At 36.8% G+C, this 23592-nt stretch overlaps 3 protein-coding genes across 4 annotated transcripts; all 3 read left to right on the top strand.

The window, feature by feature from the left end:
- Window positions 1-2965: 2965 nt before the first annotated feature.
- LOC116210807 lies at window positions 2966-6646 on the top strand. 2 transcript variants are annotated; one of them, XM_031544865.1, is made up of 7 exons: window positions 2966-3411; window positions 3589-3827; window positions 3930-4052; window positions 4243-4359; window positions 4448-4624; window positions 5238-5379; window positions 5640-6646. In XM_031544865.1, exons 1-7 carry the CDS (start codon window positions 2973-2975, stop codon window positions 5816-5818), a joined length of 1416 nt encoding a protein of 471 aa, XP_031400725.1. In that variant the 5' UTR covers window positions 2966-2972; the 3' UTR covers window positions 5819-6646. The 2 variants fall into 2 exon arrangements, with proteins under 2 accessions (XP_031400725.1, XP_031400726.1); XM_031544866.1 differs by having other exon boundaries at window positions 3272-3411; window positions 3538-3827.
- Window positions 6647-8590: 1944 nt separating this feature from the next.
- Window positions 8591-10680, top strand: LOC116210808 (MLP-like protein 423). Its single transcript, XM_031544867.1, has 2 exons — window positions 8591-9100; window positions 10166-10680. Exons 1-2 carry the CDS (start codon window positions 8914-8916, stop codon window positions 10429-10431), a joined length of 453 nt encoding a protein of 150 aa, XP_031400727.1. The 5' UTR covers window positions 8591-8913; the 3' UTR covers window positions 10432-10680.
- Window positions 10681-14229: 3549 nt separating this feature from the next.
- LOC116210876 (MLP-like protein 328) lies at window positions 14230-15413 on the top strand. Its single transcript, XM_031544990.1, has 2 exons — window positions 14230-14571; window positions 14963-15413. The coding sequence occupies exons 1-2, from the start codon at window positions 14373-14375 to the stop codon at window positions 15232-15234; spliced, it is 471 nt and encodes a 156-aa protein (XP_031400850.1). The 5' UTR covers window positions 14230-14372; the 3' UTR covers window positions 15235-15413.
- Window positions 15414-23592: the final 8179 nt, after the last annotated feature.

Below are 23592 nucleotides of genomic sequence, written 5' to 3'. Positions count from 1 at the left end.
CAAACTCATGCTGGCTAGCTAGTCTGTGTCCGGGGCTCTTCTCTGCTAATATATATATAGTTTCTGAGTGAGCATATAGAGAGAATAGCGCTGCTATGGCAGCAAATGAATCACATTTCCCAAAAACAAATTATATTTACATATATACATCAAAGGAATGTGCATTAATTTGTAAATAATAGATGGGATGGACGTCATTAATTAATTATCAAAAGCAAGGAATTATTTTCGATCATAAAAACAAAGAGATTTTATATATTGACATTATGTCATCATATCAAGATAAATACTTACTTTGGAAGGGTGTAATATATGATACTTGAATGTTACTTCTGAAAATTCATCATTGTATCCATAATTTCAAAGAAAGTACTACATATTCTAAAGGACTGAAAGAGTAATAATCCATGTCATGAAGACATGATATCACCATATAAAAATCCTAAAAAATAAAGATGAGTTTTCTTCAACAAAAAAAGAAAAAAAAAAGAAAAATTGTTGACCAAACTCATGATTAATTCTCTCCAGCATAGTATATACAAGTATCATATTTTCCAACGTAGGTGTAGCGTATTGATAGAGTTAAGCCTTAGGGGCGGTGGTGATGCGGAAGAGAATGGTGAGAGACGGTGGAGGTGTGGCCGCGCACGACGGAGTCAATAGATTATTTTCGAGAAAATATTTGTAGGGTCATCAAAATCCGAGTTTTTATATTTTGAGACTTGGAATTTCTATGTTATATAAAATTAAAAGATCGATTATGTGTCATGCGGACCAGACATAATATAGAGAAAATAGATAGATTCGCACCCACCTTTTAGAAGTTAGACGTAGTACTTCTAGTATATATTTGGGCTTAACTACAAGGTTAAATCTTAAGGATTATTAACCAAAGGTGGACTGATTCAGTATTTTTTATTTTTTATTTTTTTTCGGTAGAACTGATTTTGTTTTTTGAGACTCATGAATTGAGAAAATTTACGATCGAGAGGAGTTTAACTGTCTTATCGAGCCAATCATACTCGTAGTAAAATTAGTCGGATCTATTAAGATTCCGAATATTAGATGGTGCACGCCGAAAAATGAAAAGTTCATGGATTGTTTGAGAAGTTCGCCGATTTGATTTCCATATTACCAATAACATAAAATACTATAGATTTCGTTTTCTATTCTGTTGCCCTTTTTTTTTAATAATGAAAAAATACAAATTAATATTAAAGAGGGAGTAGCGCAGGGGCGCATACCCTCATCCAATGAAGAAAAAGTTTTAGATTTCATACTCAGGTGAAACTATTAGTACGGATTTATTAAATATATTTAAAATCTACATTTCATCGTACTAAGTTCATGACCTTCATTAAAAAAAATACATATTAATAAAGAAATCTTTTGATATTGCGGTGTTGGTTGGTGTCGGGCGACCGGACTGTTACATCATGCAACAGACAGCTGCCGATCTAATCCACTGTGGTCTTTCCGCACGGCCACGAGAGGTACCAATCCGCCGACTACGACGGAGGGCCCGCCCCCTCCGATTCTCCCCGAAGGGGTGGGATCGACTAGAAGAGAAATACGCCCTTCGGCGAGGGCATTCCGGTCATTTAGCAATGACATCCTTCCAATCCGTCCCCGCAAATCTATGTACGTTGTCGCCTCCGTGTCGCCACCTCATTGGAGAAGCCCCTCACGCCTTTGCTGCACGTGATGTCCCTACCTGTCATGGGAGAAGATATTTTTTTTTGGGCACTGCTTGCTTTTGGCCCGCGTAGGGCTACTCGACTCACCTTTGTTTAGGTACAATAGCGTTTGGGCTGTTAAAGTATAGAACAATTCGAAATGCTGTTGATGCAAAATATAAATAACCAGTATGTTGATGCAATCTTTACCACTTACTAGTGTTGATGACGTACTCCTGCAATATATGGTCTTATAGAAAATAGTTAATCACTTAAAAAAGCACGAGTTTTACTCAAATTTTCAATTTTAGCTCGATCTTTCAAAAATAATACAGAAAGGCATGATCTTTTGCTTTAGTCTCAAATTCAACACGCCATTAAATATTCCGCCAGTGCTATTAGTATTAGCTCGGTGCCACGTCTCAATATTATTTGATGAGTGGATCCCATTTTTTATTTAATAAAAATAATTCTGAATTTTTTTTAAAAAAAGGGAAGGGTCAGGCCGACCACGATTTTTTTTTTGTTTGGGGGGGGGGGGGGGGGGGGGGGGGGGGGTTGGAGGGTTGGGGTGGCAGCAATCGATGCCACCACCGCTAGCCCCCCTCCTCCCTTTGCTTCAGTCCGATCCTCCCCACGAGATTTCTATTTGTAATGATAAAATGGACTCCGTCATTGCAAAATTTACATCACCAATGTCGAAGCCTTGTCTATTACTAGTTAAGAAAATCTTATCGAACCTTCTGATAAGATGGAACGTAATTTAGTCTAAAAAACACATAGACGCTTCTTGCTGATTCAATCCTTGCAAGAAGGATTTTCTTGTGATTACCACTTTGTTGGGTCACATAAATAGGAAAGTATGCCTCCCATTCGTTGAGGCATCACTCCACAGTGATTAGCACATTATTCATTTTCTTAATGTGTATTTAGTATGTAGAAGTTCAAAGAATCCCGAATAATTCAGTTCGAGTTAGATCGATCTATTAAGGAACAAAACTCTCCAAGAGTGAATTTTCTTCATTTATATGACTTGAAATCGAAATCTTGCTTAAAAAAAATAAATACTGAATCATTTGAACCAATCTATATCGGATCACATTATCCATTTTAAATCAGTAACTTGAAAGCTTTAGAACATTGGAGTGGATCGTGACACACCTCAAAGCTAATTAGGTATATGTGAGAATAAAAAATATGGGGAGCAAATTGAGATAGGAGAAATAATCTGGGGCAAAAATTGAAACTGACGCTATTTTGGGTCAGTCGCTCTTCTTCCTCTTCTTCTTCAACGAAATGATCAATTCAGAGAGCTCGCTTTCTTTCCAATTGGCCATGGCTTCCCCATGGTGCCGATGGCCATGGAAGACGACTAGCTGCTCTGCAACGACCACCTTGGGCAACTTCTCTTCTCACGTCCGACGACATCGGATCTCGTTCTCTTTGCCAGATCCCTCCTCCTCTTCTTCTTGTGCTGCTTCTGCGTCTACCTCGAAATCGGGCGCTGGGCTCAAGAAGGTTCTGAATTTAGCTGCTCCGAGTCCAAAATCAATCTCCTCCATTAGCGAGATTGTTGCAGAGGATGCCTCTGTTCCGAAGCTTATTCGACCCCGACGGAGAAAGTCTCCGAGCTTGAGATCACTGTTCGGGAAGCGGTCGCTGTGGCGGAGGATCCTGTTCGCATCCAGGAAAGTCAGAAGCATCATTCTACTCAATCTCCTAACAGTCGTTTACGGTAAGCATCGCGAATTCCGTTCTTTCGACCAACGAGTCATTGTTGAAGGATAGTTCTTTTTGGCTATGAGATGCTCAATCGACAGATAGTTTAGAAATGATATGACACAGCCGAAGTCGATCGCAGCTCGGTGCTTCAGTTTTGTGTGACTCTTCGGTTGAGGTTGTTGTGTTGTAGCTAGTGATATTCCGGTCCTGAAAGAGGTCGAAGCCATCATGGATCCAGCAGCTTTCTCTGCTGTGAGATTCGTGGTGTCTGCAATTCCATTCATCCCTTTTGTGTTCCGAGCACGTGATGCTCAAACCCGCAATGCCGGGCTGGAGTTGGGACTTTGGGTCAGTCTCGGCTATATCATGCAGGCACTCGGTTTGCTTACATCGGATGCAGGACGTGCATCATTCATCAATATGTTCACTGTAAGTTGCTTATAAAACTTCAGTTGCTCTTGTTTTAAAAAATGTTGTGGTCGTAATAAGAGTTACTGAAGGTTTAGTTTTTGATTTGTTTTGGTATAACAGGTGATTGTGGTTCCCCTAGTTCAAGGCATGCTAGGAGCAGCAGTTCCAGCATATACATGGGCTGGAGCTTTTATGTCTGTTGTCGGGGTTGGAATGCTTGAATCTAGTGGATCACCACCATGTGTAGGTGCTCGGTGAATCCTTCTCTGCCATGTAAAATTCTGTTGTTGTTGCAGTGTTGATTGTACTGAATGCATTTAGGTCTCTGGTTAATGTTTTCGTGAACCTGAATGAGTTTACATTGCAGAGCAGCTTCTTTTGATTTTGAACACGTCTTTTACATTTTCTGAAAATCTTTGCTCAAAATTTACAGGTGGGGGATCTCTTTAACTTACTAAGTGCAGTGTTCTTTGGAGTACATATACTGAGAACTGAGCACATTTCAAGAACAATGGATAAGAAAAGCTTCTTACCTCTGCTAGGATATGAGGTTAGTGCTCCTCTTGTGCTACAAGTTCTGGAACAGTCATGTCCCTCATTTCTCCCATGATTGGTGCTTATCTCAAGCTCGATTTCAGGTATGTGTTGTTGCTCTATTCTCTGTATTGTGGTATTTTATTGGAGGTCAGTCTACCATTCAAGAATCTGGAGCATCCTGGACATGGGCAATGGTTTGGGAGTCACTGGTTGAATTTCCATGGATACCAGCACTTTACACAGGCGTATTCTCGACAGGACTATGCTTATGGTTAGAGGTATTTTTCCACCTGTCATTCTGTTCGTGCGATCGTTGCTTGATATGATTATCATTTGAAATCATGTTATGATGATCCTTCTCCTTTGGCTCTTTGGTATTGTCATGGATGCAAAGATTCCAAATGCATCTCTCTTAAGATATGTGAAATCCATTAATGCTATTTTTTCATGTGTTCTCTCCTGAACTTCTTCATGATTTTCAGTGATTATGAAATCTTTTTGTGACACTAGAAAAATGGTTGTTTATCTCACATATGCAGTTTCTATGTTGTTTTCAATGGGTAGTTTATGCAATTTTAGTCCATGGTAACAGCCAAAAAGTGTTCTGGCAAAAGAGAGAAAAAATCAGCCAAAAGTGTGGCATCCAACTGCTTCCTTTTTCATACTTCTTAGTCGATGTTTCTTGAGCACATTTTCAAATTCTGTTAATCTACCTGCAAATATACTGGTAGGATTTTCAGATATTCAATAACTAGATAATTGTTTCTCCTAGGGGAGATTACTTCTTAGTCTCGGTACTTAATTGGAGCAGTCCACCTTGGAAGTGATCTATTTTGCAATGGGCCTTATTGTTCTGTCCTGAAAGAATTATATCTTCTGTCATTGGTACAGATGGTGGCAATGCGCGATGTGTCTGCGGCAGAAACTGCAATAGTTTATGGGCTGGAACCAGTTTGGGGCGCAGGATTCGCTTGGTTTCTCCTCGGGGAAAGATGGGGTACAGTTGGCTGGATTGGTGCCACATTTGTACTAGGTAAAAGATCCTGTTTGTCTTTGCATAGTATTTTTACTCATCCAGCGGAGACTTTTTCAATTATTTTGCACTATTAAGAGGCATGCAATGGTGCAATTGTATGAGGAATACAGAAGAAGTAGAACTAACGGAAAATGATAGAGACAATCAAATCTCTGGTTGCATCCATATCCTAACCCTCTCTCTGCTTTTTTCGCCTTCTTATTAACCCTTGTTTTTTTGTTGAAGAGTGTTAAGTGTGTTGCATTTGTTTCCTTTAGGGGGAAGCTTAATGGTGCAAATATATGGTTCATCAACTCCCAAGAAGTTAAATGAAGGCAATAACATGAACAGAAATAGCAATAATCAGCTATTGGTGACAAAGGATCGCAGCGGTTTTTCCTCCTCCCCAGTCATTGTCCGCTCCAAGAAGGATTTTCCTGATCTATTGAACAAGTAAGGAGCCTCTTGTCATTCTCTTACTGGGAGGATGGTTCTTTCATCATCAATGGTGTCACAGGAAGAATCTGGATCTACTATTTAGCTATATATATCCTATGAATCAAAGCCCAAGATTGCTCCGAAGGTGCTCTGCTTTCTGGTATCTTCGTTATAGATACATATAGACAGAGATCAGCACAGGAAGCAAGTACAGAAAGCTTAATAGCAGTAACCTCCAACAGTTGTTTGAAGATGTTCAAATTCGGCAATGGTGACATTGAGTTTGAACATGGAGATAGAGAATGCCTTTGGGAAAGCACAGAAATATAGAGGCCTGGTTGTAGATTCTCATTGGTTATCTGAAGATGGTCAGATACGAATCTTCAACTTCAGAGATTGTGAGCTCAGGGGGAGAGAATGAGTTCCAGGGGAAGCACAATAATCAGCCCTAATGAATTATAGAACTCGCGTATACCTTTTGCAGAGCAATAGCAGTTGGGCATTTGGTGAGATGCTCGCGGCTCGTCCTCATCTACTTGAGGTAAATGCCCGTTTCGACTCAGTTATGTACAGCAACTGGCTTGCAAGCACTGATAATATGAGGATAGTTAGCCTTCGTTTGAAATTACCAGGGTTCATACCGAAAAAAGATGGCACAGAATCTAATCTAGATTCTTTGGCTCCGAATCAAATCTAAGCTAGATAATGTGCATACACCATAACATTGTATAGCTAATAAATGCAATTCATGCTTCCTAATCTCCATGGATGTATATTGTTCTTGCTCGATCATTTGTCCTATGAATTCCATTGCTGACGCTGTAGTAAAAACTAGTTCTGCTTTCAATGTTGTCTGGTGGTGATCAACTCCTAAAGCTAACGAGCTAAAATCGCAGAAAAATTGAATGATGCGATATTGAAGATTTTGTTTTGACAAGGCCACTGGGTTATCGTGCGATATCATAAAATTTAAAAAGCTGATGAAATTAAATTGCTATAAGTTATCGTATATCGAGTCCGTGAAAAGATCGCGGTATACTCTCTACTCTTGCTAAACAAAATATTCACCATTGCAAAATCCCTTTTCCTCCCCTTAACGTTTCACTACTTGTCCTTTTAGTTTTCTAAAGTGTTTGTTAGATTGAAATCTAAGTGCTTCGTCATCACGACTAGTAAATTAATAACTACGAGATATTGGTGGTTTTTTTTTTTCCCCTCATAAACTATAGGAATTGTCGGTGAAATTTGAATGAGAAAATCGACTTTTATATATAAAAGTATGGAGTAATGTTGTCATTTCGTAAATCATGGAGGAATATTCTGCAAACATAACGTTTTCCTTTTCCTTGCAAAAGAACAAGAAATGTCCGGATGCTTTGTCATGAACTAGTGGGGAAAATCTTCCATCGAATTCATGAACGGTTCATGAGACCCTCTTCAGATCAGAACTAATGGATGGGTTTCATGTTGATCTAACGGCGGGGAAAAGCATCCCGAAAACCGCTCATAAATTGGAGCACGAGAAATTCCGTAAACAAGTGGCCACGATCAATAATCAATAGCGCTCTATCTTCGGGAGGCTGTATTATTCCTTCTAATGCTGCAAAAAGAAGACTTAATTTAATCATTTAGGCAGAAAGTGGATTGATTGGGAGAACCTGGTTTCGGATGCTGCGTAAAAGGGGAGGTCCATAATGGGCACGAACGGCGCGGAGGGGCCATTTCCATCATTTGCAAAATTATTCGGTTTCTTTGAGAAACTGTACCTTCTTCCTGTGTAAATGTTAGATTAATCCCACTGTAATCAGTTGATTTATTTAATGGCTTCTGTAAGCACAAAAAGCTGTTCCTTCTCAAGGGATTGGATAAGTTCTTCCCTTTCTTTTATTTCACCTTTCCACTATATACCAGAAGAATGCTGCGGGATGTCCTTTCTCTCTGCCTTTAACTGGACGTCGGGAAGCTGTTTAATGGTACGCTGATCGTTCGGGGCCGATTACTATTCAAAATCTATGTCGATTCATGTCTTGCATGTGGGTGTACTTAACATATCATATGATATCAAAGACTTGTGTTTTTGATCTAATAGTTGCGAGAGGCTATCTGAGAAATTGCCAATGGAATTTCGTCTAGTTGCATCCTTTTATAATTTCCCCTCAGGCTCGAATTTATAATTCCTTTTATGTCTTGCCAATTTCTTTTGCATCCTCTTGGATTCAAGAATACTCCTCGACCATAAAAGTATTTCCTCCCCTTCTCTTACTAGACTGCAAAAACCATGGCTTTGACGGCCTATTTGAATCTTAACAATGATTGGTTCCCTAGCCCAACATTTTTGATATTCTGAGCGTCTCCAATAAGCTCATGATATCGCGAACAAACTTACTGACACGAATTTGATAAGCTCATGTCAGACATTTCTTGTATTCTCGGAGCATCCAATAAGTTCATGACATTTTTTTTTTTTGATAAATATGTCGCCATGAATTTGATGCTATATTGTGTCCCTCGAAGTATCGGAGTCACTTTCAATAACACTAAGATATTGTGGAATCAAGTGATAGGGGAGGCCCCCCTCACTCTCAATTTGCAATTCCAATCTTTTTCTATTGCTTTTCTTTTGGCCAAGCACCATTATCAACTTCCTCCTTTATCCGAAAATGCCTTCCCTATCATTTGCTTTTTAGGGTTAATCTCAAGTGCAGCTATGATAGTGCCCTCCCTAAAGATAGAATCCAATGCCATAAAATTTGAACATTTTCCTTGGAAAAAATAACGGCAAATGCCCACTAGAATCGGGAATGGAATTATGATTCTGGAACGGTTAGGATGGAAATTCACAGTAAGCAAGACTTGAAAGATGACGACGAGCCACATGACAAATTATTTATTATGGATTCGAGAAGGTAGAGGGCCAGAGGCGACTATATGTGTCTCCTGCTTAACCCTCCTGGGTCCATCCCTGAGCACAATCTTCTCATATATGGATCATCCCTTTTCAGCTGGGTTTCTATATAAAACCGTACATCTTTATGCTGCAAATATATCAGAAATTTGTAGCATCTAGGAATAGTTTCACTGATCAGTGGTCTCTTTCGGTTGGATTGTGCTCAAATGGCTCAACTTCGTCGGCTTCACCTGCAAACGGAGATCAAATGTTCGCCGGACAAGTTATTTGATGTCTACAAGAATAAGATCAGCCTCCTGGCCAATATCAGCCCCGACAAGCTACGAAGCATTGAAGTTCTTGAAGGCGACGGGAAGACTGTGGGTTCGATTAGGCTCTGGACGTACGTCCTCGGTATGTTTTCTCCCTTATTCCTTTTGTCTATGGCAATAAACAAAAAAAAAAAGAAAAAAAGAAAGAGAAGAGAACTATCAAAGGATGTCACTATTTCAAGTACAACATTCCCATTCATTCGAAATTTGTCTCCGTTTCTTTCATACTGATTCGATAAATAGAACACAAAACTTAATAATGAGCGATGACATGATCCATGAGTAGTTTTTGCTTTATATTATATCTGATTCGCAGACAGTCATGACATACATATCTCTAATCAATTATTGTAAGTAGCTAGTTAGTTCCCCTAGCAAGGGTTGAATAAGTATATAAATTGCTAAGAAGCTCGTGTTTGGCTTAGCAAGTGGAAACAGATTAGAAATCCCCCTGTCTACGTGAACACCCTGCAAGTTCACGGGACAGGTAAATCTGACCACAGACCATGCATGTGCCCAATAGAAAGTATTCTCCTGCATAGCATCCGGGGAGTGATTTGAACTCAGGACTTCCCCTTAGTAGTCACACTCTTTAACCACCGGCCAACCCTATTGGATTGTACTTTCACTTTTTGTTAGTGAGGGATCCATTTCTCGCATCAGAGTAGGATTAGCTCATAGCTAGCATGCGAATTTTCGTAGTTATCAAGGACCTATTTGTGAAATATTGTTGTCGGATGCTATGGGCATATAAATTATTGGGCCATGTAAGTCAATCATGGGTGAGAATTTGGGACCTAGTTCCGATGAATATTCCTTCGAAATTCTTGTCATGGCCTTTTTAAGACCAAGAGCTCATTCATTTCTGTTTCGACATTTTCCTTCACTGATCACTTAGGGGATCCAGCACTTTCTATTATGTATGATTGAATTCGTAATTAAGGAGGGCAAAGCCTCTGTCAAGTCTCAACCGAGCTTAGTACCATATATATGATTGACAGAGCCTTAACAACTGCATTAGTCGGTATAATGGCTTGTTTCTGGTATGCTACCCGATATAAAAGATTACTCCATAAACCAAGCTGCTGTCAATTTTGTGAAGTATGGGCTAAAATGTCATCATTGGCATGGTTAATTGACACATCAGGTGATTCTGTTGTGGCCAAGGACCGGATAGACGCGATAGATGAAGAGAACAAGTCAATCACATTCGACATCATAGGAGGAGAGGTCACCAAGTACTTCAAGAGCTACAAGGCCACAATCCAACTCTTCAAGGAGGGGAACAAGAACATGGTGAAGTGGAGCGTTGAGTACGAGAAGATGAACGACCAAGTCCCCGATCCCACTGCTCAGGTTGAGTTCCTTGTCGGCATGGCAAGAGAGGTTGATGCCTACCTGGTCATCAACTAAAGAATTCCTTCAAGATCTGGAGAAATCTTATCGTCGGGCATCTAATTAATCGGTCAATCGGTTAATCTATCAATTCTCTATGCTGCTAGGTAGATAGCTAGTCTATATGTCGAATAATACTTGAGTGTGGTTTGACATGCGTGAGGGTTTCTAGATTTGCTACCATTGGCGCAAACAAGCAAATTAATCATGTGGATCTAATATGTGATTGTTGATCTATAAATATATCTATTCTGTTTGGATGCAAAATCCACCACTTGATATCCGGAAATTCAAATAGGTACCGATTAATCCAAATTCGAGCCGGCCAGTTTCAATTTGTGGGGCTTCTGTCGTGCTGCTATTTTGTGAAATGCCAGTTTGATATGCTGTTAGTAGACAATGGAACAGAGTATATATATAAACACATACAGCGCTGGCCACTCAAAGCGTGGTGAGATCCGATGCATATAGATCAGTTAGTCGAAGCTAAGATAAGACTCGCAAAATTTTACCAGACATGATTGACACTTTGTACTAGGATTTCTCCCTGTTCGGTCATTCAAAGGCAGATCCAGAGGTAATGATAATCACATCGGACTTTGATATAGCATGGAATTTCGATGAAAACCCTTGTCAATCAAGTTATCGACCGTTATCATGGGGAAAGGGGCCGGCCATTTCAAATGCTTAACAGAGTTTTTAGTAATCAATTCTTGCTGCTGATGGAGTACATGAATCTCATAAACTTATCTCTTGATCGGAGCATAGTTATTGTATTATTTTTTATTTTAAAAGAAAGACTTATCAGTCTAATAAAGGGAAAGGAAAAATAAAATAAAACGATAAATAATCGAGCGAAAAATCTCATAGTCCTCTGGCAAAAAAAAAAAGAAAAAAAAAGAAAGAAACTCATAATCTTAGGCCAGCTGTGCAACATTATTTAATTTGGGAATTTCAAGCTTAATTTTCCAACATCTGCAGCCAATAAAAGCTTCCAATCATTGTTTTTGTCAAGAAACATCTCTCCAACATCGTTCGACTCACGTACTGGATCGAATGTCTCCAGAAAACGGCCCATTTAATTTTTAAATCTGATTTTAAGATTTCAATTTTAACTTTAACTCTACTCACTAAACAACAAAAGTCAATAATATAATTATTACTTTTTTATTTTTTTAAATTTTTTTAATCATTTAATTTAATTTTTAATAATAAATTTTCTCAACTATTCATTACCTTTTTTATAATCAACAATACAATCATTACTTTTTCACACTTTTTTATCATAATTCAACATCATAATCATTACAAACCAATTAAAATCAAAATGTAACTCAACTCAACTCTAAAATTAAATACACTAGTCAACTCTTTCAAAAATAAATGGACGGTAAAGCAAAGACCCTCTGAAATCAGAAACTCGGGATTGAATGACAACTGTGATCCAATAGTCGATATAGTAGGTCAATGGCTTATTTCATACATGTTATCTAAGAGTCACTTCATATTATGTCTCTTTATTAATTATGTAGAGTTTCCTTTTCATTGTATAATGTCTTTGAGCCTCTTTTATAACTGAAAAAAAAAGAGTCACTTCATATTCCATGAACTCCATATAAGTAACTCCAAACACCAAGCTGCTGTCGATTGCATGTGCAAGTATAGGTTGAGATCCAGTCGTTGTCATGATCAATCGGATAAACAGGATCATTTTCATAAAATATCACTCTCTAGCTAATGCTCTGTCTTGCGGTGAACGAAACAACAAACATAACGGGTGATTCTGTTGTGGCCAAGGACCGGATAGACACAACAGATGAGGAGAACTAGTCGATCACGTTCGACATCGTAGGAGGAGAGATCACCAAGTACTTCAAGAGCTACAGGGCCATAATCCAACTCTTCAAGTAGTGGAACAAGAACATGGTGAAGTGGACCGCCGACCATGAGAAGATGAATGACTAAGTCCCCGATCCCACTGCTCAGGTCGAGTTCCTGGTCGGTATGGCAAGAGAGGTCGATTCCTACTTCACCAATCAATTGATTAATTAATTCTCTCAAGATATGGTGGAATCTTACTTTCAGGGGTTTAATTAACCATCAGTCACTCAGTCAATCAATCGATCAGTTAACCAGTCCTTATGTTGAATAATACTCGACGGGTGTGTCATGTGAGGTTTTCAATTTGCCACTATTAGCCCAAACAAACAAAATTAATCACGTGGATATTTCTAAGATGTGATTGATGAGTTAGCCAGTCCTTATGTTGAATAATACTCGACGGGTGTGTCGTGTGAGGTTTTCAATTTGCCACTATTAGCCCAAACAAACAAAATTAATCACGTGGATATTTCTAAGATGTGATTGATGATCTATTATATTTCTTTTGTTTGTTTCGATGGAATATCCAGCTGTACACATTTAATTAAACACTTTTCATGTTTTGGGGCTATTTTCGTGCTGCTGTCGAGTAAAATGCCAGCTCGATATGCTGTTAGAAGAAAAATGAAACCAGTATATACACACACTATACTTGGATTAAGGAGGTTCATTGTCCTATTTTAGCGAGGGACCTGTCGGTGTCTTTTGATGAACTTATAGGATATAATGAAATTTACGCAAAATTGCTTTATGGATCAATAATCAACTAAGATTTGAAACATCAAGATTCTCTTCGGGAGAGCCCTGGTGGGAAGTTATTCTCACAAAGGTGCCAAACTAGCCAGTGTAGATGGCTCAACGACCATTTGGAATTTTCTCCCTGTTAAATGTTAATTTTTTATATTTTACAATTATTTGAAATCTCAATTTTACAAATAAATATAATTTATAAGGTGTGATAATTAATCTTTCGAATATCTTTTTAGATTTGAATTCTTCAAACAAATATAGTTTGATCAGATACGATTACTATGGATATTTTTTTTTTAATTTTTCAAATTTTATATGAAACTTTAATTTTTGTAAAAAACTATAATTGATATGACGTGGTAAAATTAACATAATTCAAAATAAATAATATTTAATAAGAAGCAAATATCTACTGAATATTCATTATTTTAAAGTTTATTAAAATATTTTAAACATGCGCAAGCCTTCTGTTTAGAATTCTTGAATTTTTTAGTTTTTACATAAGTCTCTCTCTATATATATATATATATATTTAAATTTGATAATATTACTTAATAATTATGAACTTTGAAATTTTAATCTTGAATAAATATATTATTAGAAAATTTGATTCAACAAAATAATTATAATTGATTTATGTATATGAGGTTGAGTACATGTGTGCACAAACACGAAGGGCTCTCGCAAATGTATATAAGCAAAACAAGAAAGGCTAATCTCTACCAAATAAACAAGGGCTAATAGATCGATGTCAGATCTCACAAGGCATACACGATCATCATAACGTGCGTCTTCTAGAATCTAGATAGCCGGAGAACGTTGATTAGAATCATAGCTCTCATCATATTGGACTTGGCCGATACCATATACCGTATTAGCAGCAAAATACGAGAAGATCATCACCAGTAAAGTAATTACTGCTACTTTTTTAAGGGAAGGTCTCGAATATCTGTAACCCGCCCATTCGGTAGGTGTGGACGCCGCTGATCCCTTGTCATTTTCCCATAATCAGTAACTCTCAATTAATGAGAGGAAAATGATTGTTTATGGCCTAGGTATTTTTCTCGTATGTGCACTACACCTTCTTTCTCATTTTTACTTAATTATTTAAATATATATAGAAAACCACGTGAATCATGATAATTTTCGGGGCCCATGTTCGTTAGACAAATAAATATAATTGTGAAACCCATCCATGAAGGGTGAGATATATATATATATATATATATATAGGGATCCTTGCAATTGATAAGTGAATAAAGCTAAGGTGACCAGTGTAGTAAACAAGTACATATACAAACCACATATAAACCAGATCAGCAAGGTAAATGGCATCACTGGAGGCACTTCGCGGGAGGTTGCAGAAGGATATCGATCTCAAATCGAGTGCCACCGGGTTCTATCAGTTGTTTAGGAAGGAGTCCCACAAGGTACCCACAGCTACGTCACGAAACATTCAGGCAGTCGCACTTCATGAAGGTGATTGGCACACCCATGGAGCAATCAAGATCTGGAACTACACCATCGGTAAGCTAGCCCTCCATATATTTGCATCTTGATAAACCTATAGAGCTGCATCTCAATGTGATATCAAGTCTCTCTAAACTGACCTGACACCCGATGCAACATACAGGATTACATTTGTAAAATTATTTAGTCCAGCCGCGAGGTGCAGTTTCCTCCCTTGCATTCGTCGAAAGTTTATCAAAATAAAGCTTCTTCATAGGATGCTCAAATTTTAGTTTGTGGCCAATAGAACTATACATGAGTTTTTGCGTAGGTATCAGATGTATCGTAATAATATCTGTATCGAAGGTTATTTATCAGCTGCCTATCCAATCTATACACGTGGAACTCGATACTGAGATGATGAATAACCATATATTTCTTCAACAAATTATATGTTCGTGGTATGTAGATGGAAAACCAGAAGTGTTCAAGGAGAAGGTGGAGTTTGATGATGCCAACATGACTTTTTACCTCCACGGCCTCGAGGGAGATCTTTTCAAGGATCTCAAGGTCTACAGGCCCATATGGAAGATTGTCCCGAAGAACAAGGGCTCCGTGGCGAAGATAGCCTTAGAGTATGAGAGGATGAATGAGGATGCACCAATTCCAAACAACTACATGGACTTCATGGTCAGCTTGACTGAGGATGTCGATGCCCATGTCAGCGCAGCACGGGCATGATAGGATGTCGTACCATCAATGTATTGTGTTTACGATGTTTCTCTACGTATTTTCGTTCTGCTGTATCTCTATTTGCGAGTGTGTGAGCAGTACTGTGTTTGAAATAACTGAAAGCTTTCTACGGCAGCTTTCTACTCTCTGGCATGAATAAAAACTGAATGATATTTGCTTAATCGCCATATTGTTCCAGTGATAGTCCGCACTTTACGTTTGTTTTGGTCCACTTTACCCTTACTTTACATAATAATACTGTAAGGATGAGGGTTACTGATATCGGACCCCACATGTTTTTCATATGGAATCCTTAAAAGACTTTTTTTTTTTTTCATAATTCGGGGTGTCTAGGTTTCGTTCGACGAATCTCCGGAGTTCTGTGAACCCCAACGGCGCACACGCTACATAATAAAAATACATATTTTTCAAGTAAAAAATTTTAATTTTAACTTTAACTCAACACACTACACAATTATTTATCATTTTTTACTACCAAAATCAAATTTACTTTTAAATGTGAAATCAAACCCATCACCACATGTCGGGTTGAAGAGGAGGAAGGGAGTGCAGGCAACGATGCCTTTGCTGTGTCGGGCCTGGCGGGTCTTCTGCCGCCGTCTACGCCCCAGCGGCTTCTTCACCCCGGGGACGACCATGGCGGCGTCTTCTCCTCCGACGAGTCCTTGCAGTAGCCGTCTGTACATTACAGCCCGAACCTGGCTCCGACGAAACGCCACAACCACCACCTTGAAGCTCCATCCGCAGCTAGTCCACGAGCTCCATCGTCCCTCTTTGACTTGCCCATGAGCTTCGCGCTATCGAGTTCCTCAGCCGCCGCCGCCTCCGAGTCCGCCTCCTCTCTGCTCGTGCTAACTCTTCGTCCTCCTTTCTTCCTTCTTTACCTTTCCTTCAGACCTTTAGTTCTCTGCCCCGTCTCTCTATTTCAACTCATCAAAGCCCCGATGATTACCCAGCTCCATTCGCCGTCCCTCCACCCAATTCGCTCTCTCTCTTTCAGTTGCACACTCTTTTCTTGATTAGCCTATCTGTCGTTCTTACTGCCAAGCAACACATCAGCCCTCGAATTTATGTTAGCATTTTTCGAGGTCATCTCAAGGTTGTGTTCAAACTGTTCGAGGAAATGCCCGTGCGGAGGTTTGAAGAAGAACGTGAGGATTTGTTCTGGCTCGAAGCTTTGGACGCGTAGCTAGACTATCCGAAGGGTTTAAAGGCCCTATCAACACTTCAATCAGAATAACCTACTTGTTCTTTTATTTTTAAGTTCAACTTTGATAGTAGTTCACTCGTTATTGATGATTACACTAGTTGATGAGCATATCTAGATTAAGTTTAGGAATAGTTAGAATTTGCTGACATGATGTTTGACTAAGATTATTAGTTCAATTGATTGAGAAAATTGTGGTTCAATTGATTGTGATTGTCGTGGTTTTGATGCACTGATTTGGCGAGGAAGAGAAGTGTGTAGCTAGTTTCGCATCAAAAGTAATGGCAGTCCTGTGCTTCAGGCATTAGTTATAATTGCATGAATATACCCTATCCTCTAAAGGGATAGGTAACTTGGTTTCTTCTATGAGATTTTTTTTCTACTGCAAATGCATTAAAATGCTTGTTTCTCATGAATGTTTTATTCCTGGGTTAAGTGACGGGGTTTCCATTATTAGATCAGAACGGACGGAGATGAAAGCTCGGCTGTTGCATAACCAGAGGTGGCGAGATGGAAGAAACAACGGAGAAGAATGACGATCTGCCCAATTGAAAGGCAGGTATGAGATATCATTCTGGATTCAGTCCCTTCAGTACTTTAAGTTCAGCATTTATAGATAGTCCTTTACTCTTGTCATGGGGTTGTTCACCCCCTTTAATGGTTTAGTTAACTTGATTCTTGAACTCCTTCTGCAGCGACAAGATCTAGTGGAGGGGAAGGTATATATGTTTTTTTCAGGGATCTATCTAATAAACTCTCCTTCAAATACTATTTATCTGCAAGATAGAGGATCCACTACAAAATGGTGGCCTCTGACTTCGCAAGAGATTAAAAATTTCAGGTAAACTTATAAGCTCTTGTACTACTCTCTTTTCATTCGTTCTTGTAACTCAATTTATCCATCTTTACTTGAGTTCTATTAAAACAAAATGCATGCCATTCTTCAATCCTCATGAAGCCATCTCTTTGTCAAGATTGGTTGAAATTTCACTTTCCAGGTTGTGCGTGGCTTTCTTCTGATGATTCTTTTGTCAATTAATTTTGTTGGTATTAGATTTGCATTTTAACTCAGCTCCTTATAATGACTTGGATTGAGTTGTGTTGAGTTGGAGATAATATTGAGCAAGAAAGAAACACTTGTATTGAGCTGGAGATAATATTGATTTATATTTACATGACAATTCATATCATTGGGACATTAATTACATTAGATTCATCTAGTAAATCTTGAAGCCAACTATGGCCGTTTTGATCATTTGGCATCATGTATCATTTATAAACAATAAAGTCATGAGTGCATCAATTTTCACATGCATATAGTGTTAGTGAACATTCATATTGTTCTTATGCTCCATAATATGAGTCCTATGTCAGCCAACTAATTTTGTGAACATAGTTGTTGTTGTTGTTGTTTTTTTTTTTTTTTTTTTTTTGTACATTTCAGTATTGAGACTGATTTGTTCTCCTCTCGATTAAGCCTATATGTTTCATTTATCTTTCTAGGTGCCTAATAACAGTTATTGTATACGGAAGAAAATCCACTTTTGCTGCTTACATATAAGTTCTATTTACTTATTCATGTTTTCACTTATCAAAATTCTTATTGTGTTCATTTAATTTTTTGGTTTTTGTTTTACTGTTGCAGATAACACTGAGGAAATTATTAATGGTATCACCATTCATTGCAGCAAATGGACTTCTTTCTTTATGTATGTGTACTTTCATAGTAGTTTTGGGATATTAGATTATGATATAGAGTAGTCAATTATTAGCGTACAGAATATTTGTTACCTATAGTACTCAAGTTTTCTTTTGTGAAGATATATTGAACTACTACAGTGTATTATAACTTCCACTTTGAAATATCGAGATGCTTTTATATTGGAAATTTTATGATGAATATTTGAGAGCTCAATACAGATTCTTTGTGAGGTGTTATTTTGCAACAAAAGTCTTGGGTTGGATAATTGGCAACCAAAAATTTCAGTTGATGTGCATAGGTACAACAGTTATCTGCAACCAAACAACTGGTCATCAAATCCTAGAGCTTTTGGCACCTAAAGAATATCAGTTACAAATTACTCTGATAATAGTGAATGATTAGTAAATATTGTTATAGAATTAGGAACTAAATATTGGTCGCTAGTTTAGTTTCTGATGGTACAAGAATATGAGAATTTGCCACCAAATGAAAGCATTTGCGACTGTTTGGTTGTGACATAACGACCAAGACTTTCGTCGCTAAATGTTGTCAATAGGGACCAACAAATTTTGGTCGCTAAAAAGTAAAACTTTTAGCGACCAAAACATAGAATCAGTGGCGGGACGCTTTTGCGAGGCTTTGCAGTAACCAATTAATTTTCGTCGCTAAAAGTATTGGCGGCCAAATTTGGCTAAATAGCGACCGAACTGCTTGGTTACTAAAGGACATTTTTCTTGTAGTGATTTTTGCTGATGTGGTGTGATACTATTTGCCACTTAGGCACTGTTTTTCACTACGACACCAAAATGGACGAAAAATGACATAAATGTCTCACTTGACAAGAGAATCAAAATTCATGCCTTTTTTTTGTCAAAAATAAAGTGTGTTAAAATTAAAAAATTGAATAAGTTCATACTTTTTTGGATCATTAACCATAGTTTTTATGATAAATTATATATGCTTAATTAATTTTTACAAGAATATCGAAATTTTTTTTTATCAATTTCTATAAGCTTGGCTTAGTTTCTATAATGTCACGTTAAGTTAATTGTTTATATACATTTATCACTTGTATATTCTAATTAAGAAATTACAATAGAATTTTTTTCTTAATTGTATTTAGTAAGAGATTTAGGTATATTTAATTGCATTTATTAAATACTTTTGATTATTATTCTTTATTTTTTAGTTTTTTTTCCTTAGTCTTTAAATATTCTTTTAATTATTGTATATAGTGAGTAGGAGATTTAGATACATTAATTGCATTATTAAAAATAAAAAATTATTATATTTATTTTTAATTTTCTTTTTTCATATTTTTTAAATTTTCTTTAAAGCATTTATTATGCACCCAAATAAATTTTAGTTATATAGAGATGTTTGCTATAAAATGGATGTAGTTGTCCGTTAAAAAAGTAATTTGGTGCAAGATGTGGTGTATATGTATACAGACATTTTATTTTTTCCAGCTATAAAAGGGTCTCATAGGCTATTATAAGAAAATAAAAAATATATATAATAAAGAGGCACAAATAATTTTATCACGAGAATATAACCTATAACATCTAATTACCTATGTCACTGCACTATATAACCCATTTATTCAGTATTCTATATGTTTGATTGAGTAATAAGAAGTTTCACTTGTAAATTACCTCATTTCCTAGACCAAACCAACGTTGCAATGGATTTAGTATTAACTAAAAATTAAGCTTATAACGCCAATATCGCCAAAAAAGTAACATAATTATTTCTCTACTCACCAAAAAAGGAAAAAAGAAAAAAAGAAACTTCCTATTTAATCTTTTTTAAAATTATTTATATGTTCCAAACAATGATTTGGTTCTAACTTGTGAATGGAGAAAATTCACTATTAAAAATTTTATTATTTAGTGAATCAATTCTACTCGAATTTGGACTAACTAGAGCTTAGTGAGCTTCAGCATACCGGGTCATGTACACTGAAAAAAATTATCTCTCACACGCACGTTTGTGAATTCCCAGACTAAATAGTAAACGACTTCCGGCTAAAAGAAACAACTTCCTCTGTTCCGATGTGGCTCTTATACTTCCGATGCGGAACAACTTCTTCTGTTTGAATGTCGTTTATCGAACCTACAATGACATTACTATAAAGCGAGTAATCCAAGATTATTTCATAGAAAAAGGAAAGCTCATTGTTGGGTCGACATACATATAAATTGTTGAAGTTATTCTACGATTTGCAAACTCATTGGACTATAAGTTCTTAGTCTTCTTCTAGGGCTTTTGCCCCAAGCTTTCTATCCAAGAAAAAAATAGCTAGCAAAAATACGTCATAATGCGGTCCGCCACTCACTGGTCCAGTTCCGAAAGCAGGAGGTTCGGAGTCACAAAACCTCGTGTTGTACCCATGTCCGCGCCAGATGAAACTGCAGCATCGGGAAAATTTTTTTTTTAGATAAGCGTGCGAAAGTAATTCACTAATGAACTGATTATTTCATGTTAATATTCCTTTAAATAAGATCTCAGGTTTGAATCTTGTGGATAGAGAAAATTTTTTATTAGAAGAGTTTTACCTCTTAGTGAACCGACCCGACTCGACTTGATTAGTCGTGACCCGTTTGACTTTCAGGTACCATGTTTCACACCGAAAAAGAGAAGCGACGAATCGACCAATGGAAGATACGAATTTACAAGTGAAGATATTAGGGTGCCTGCATTAATCCTATTATTAACAAATCCAACATTCAAATCATTAGGTATAATAGCATGTTTCGTATATGGTATGCGTCTGATTCAATTCTTCGTATCAAAGATGGTGTCAATTATGTGCGAGTAGGGGTTGACATCTGGTCGTTGGCATGATCAATCAGGCAAAAAAAAAAAAAGGGACAAATTTCATATAGTATCAATCTCTAGCTAACGCCCGTAATCGGGTTGCTCAAACAACACACACATCATGGCTGGATAGACGCAATAGACGAGAACAATAACACGGTGAAATGCACCATGGAGTACGGGAAGACGAACGCCAAGTCCCAGATCCCAACTGCTGTGGTCGAGTTTCAGGTCAGCATGGCAAAAGAGGTCGATAACGCGTACGTCATCGACTGATGAATTCCCTCAAGATCCTATAGAAATCTTATCGCCGGGGACATAATTAATCGGTCAGCCAATCAATCAATCAGTTTTCTGTTATTTAATGTCGAATAATACTTGAGAGGTATATCATGCATGTGGTTTTCAAGATTTACTACTGTTAGCCCAAACAAACAAAATTAATCATGTGGATTTGAGATGTGATTAGTGAACTATACGCAATACCTACGGTTTGTTTTGCATGCAAAATCCAGCTACCGACTTCATTAATTAAGTTTCGGGGCTACTGCATATCGTGCCCGTGTGATCAATTAGAATGCCATTTTGATATGCACTTACAAGACAACCAGACACAGTGCATATACATACTGAGCTAGCCTCTTTTAGAATGTTAGGCGAGATCTGATCAACGTAGATAAGCCATCTAAAGCTAAGATTAGACTCATGAGAATCAATTTTCATCGACATGATTGATGCTCCGTAGCCCCCAAATATGAGGATTCGGTCATTTTGAAAGGCGCTGGTTTCGATAATAAAATTTCGACTCAAATATCACGTGAAAAGATAAGAAATCCTATATAAATTAACAATATATATCATGTGGAAAGGGCCCCCAACCATTTATTTTATGGCTGGGAAGATTCACTGTCAAATTAGTGTTCCAAAGGTGGGAGTTGTTCCTAATCAATATTTTCTAGAGAAAGGAGTAGACAAATCTTGGAGACTTATCTTTTATGTCGGGGTTTAGCTGTTAATTAATTTCGAACTTAATTTTTTTAACATCAATATCCAATTTTGATAATAAGTTGAACTCAATTCGTGATCTAATCGAAAATAACTATTAATTTGTTCTCGGCATTGTCCTACTCACGGTACTGCACATATGCCTCATCATATGTTTTCGAGAAAATTGCACATGATCAGATCTCATAATAGTCTACTGTAATGATTCTTCCATATCCTATATATAATATACAATGCCAAGACTTGGAGGGGATGAATATGGTTGCTCCATTTCGATGAATGTCTTTACTCCATTTGGTAACCCATACATCCATACAATTTCTTGAATTTCCTGATTATTTTAATTTATATGTGTCATTATGGCACTTAATTTTTATATGGAAAATCGTCAATAATAATTGTATCGAGAAGATGAAAGTCAAGTTGCATAGAATCTCCAAATTTTTTGAATTATTTTAATCTATAAGTGTTATTATGATATTTAATTTTTACATTAAAAATCATGAGTAACATCACTAACAAGAAATAGAAAAAAAAATAATTTATTGCATTAAAATATTAATAATGATAAAGGCAAAAAATCACCCTGGCCATTTGTTCATGAAAAAAGTGAAAACATTCTCATCTGTCGTTTTATCACGTCTCACCCGATTATGGGCTGACCTCATATGAGTTTAAATAACTATTAATAGGATTATATTATTTGCGGCTTCTCGTATAAATATTAAGTGACATAATGACATGTATAAATTAAAATAATCAAAAAATTCGAGAAGTTATATGGAGTTATGAGTTATTAAATGGAGAAAAGACATTCATCCAAATAGAGCAACAACATTCATCCTTCCCCTATCGTCTTGACATTATATATTATATGTAAATTATCATTTAAATATAATACCAATTATTAATATTATCGATTAAACATAATACCAATTATTATCATGAATTTTTTTTTGTTAAATAGAGAAGAAAGAACATTATATATAAATATTTGTAAGTTTAATTTATGATATAGATAAACGTAAATAATTATTATATATGCTTACCATCAATAGATAGATAATTTCACAAATTTCAAAGTCATAAATAAACACTAAACATTAAATAAACATAGTAATTATCTATAGATAAATCCACTAACTACAAAGCAAAAAAATAAATTTCGGATCAATTACCAATCATTATCTATATTATTATATGCTCAAAAACATCCTGAAACCGAAAAATAGAAAAACCAAACTGGAACCGAGCCGAATATCCAAATATCTGGTTTGGTTATGGGTGGTTCTTCTTGAAAATTCCGGACGTGGTGTGGTTTTTGGTATTTAGAATGAAAAATTGAAAAAATAACCAAATTGAACCGGATATTATATATGTGATTTCTCCATATGTTTTTTTCAACATTTATATATTTTACCTACAACATTCGTTAATTTGGATGATTGAAGGATTCATCTTAATGAAAGCTCGATGAATGTATTTGAACTCTTTCTTATGGTTATTTGTATATAAGCGATTGATGAATAATCTTTTTTCTTAATTGATTCTGGGGGATGTTGGCCAGATAATGAAGCTTTAGGATTTGATGGTCTTTATTATGGAAGGCATT

Source organism: Punica granatum, chromosome 6 (assembly GCF_007655135.1).
Source record: "Punica granatum isolate Tunisia-2019 chromosome 6, ASM765513v2, whole genome shotgun sequence".
Lineage (NCBI taxonomy): Eukaryota > Viridiplantae > Streptophyta > Magnoliopsida > Myrtales > Lythraceae > Punica > Punica granatum.
The sequence above is the reverse complement of the archived record's forward strand: the minus strand, read 5'-3'. Positions and strand labels throughout refer to the sequence as shown.

Bases quoted from the DNA above. Each gene is read 5' to 3' on its own strand.
- LOC116210807 (XM_031544865.1), top strand. From the start codon at position 2,973: ATGATCAATTCAGAGAGCTCGCTTTCTTTCCAATTGGCCATGGCTTCC. The intron at 3,412-3,588 runs GTAAGCATCGCG...GTTGTGTTGTAG, and splicing joins TCTCCTAACAGTCGTTTACG to CTAGTGATATTCCGGTCCTG. The intron at 4,053-4,242 runs GTAGGTGCTCGG...CAAAATTTACAG, and splicing joins CTAGTGGATCACCACCATGT to GTGGGGGATCTCTTTAACTT.
- LOC116210808 (XM_031544867.1), top strand. From the start codon at position 8,914: ATGGCTCAACTTCGTCGGCTTCACCTGCAAACGGAGATCAAATGTTCG. The intron at 9,101-10,165 runs GTATGTTTTCTC...TTGACACATCAG, and splicing joins GCTCTGGACGTACGTCCTCG to GTGATTCTGTTGTGGCCAAG.
- LOC116210876 (XM_031544990.1), top strand. From the start codon at position 14,373: ATGGCATCACTGGAGGCACTTCGCGGGAGGTTGCAGAAGGATATCGAT. The intron at 14,572-14,962 runs GTAAGCTAGCCC...CGTGGTATGTAG, and splicing joins GATCTGGAACTACACCATCG to ATGGAAAACCAGAAGTGTTC.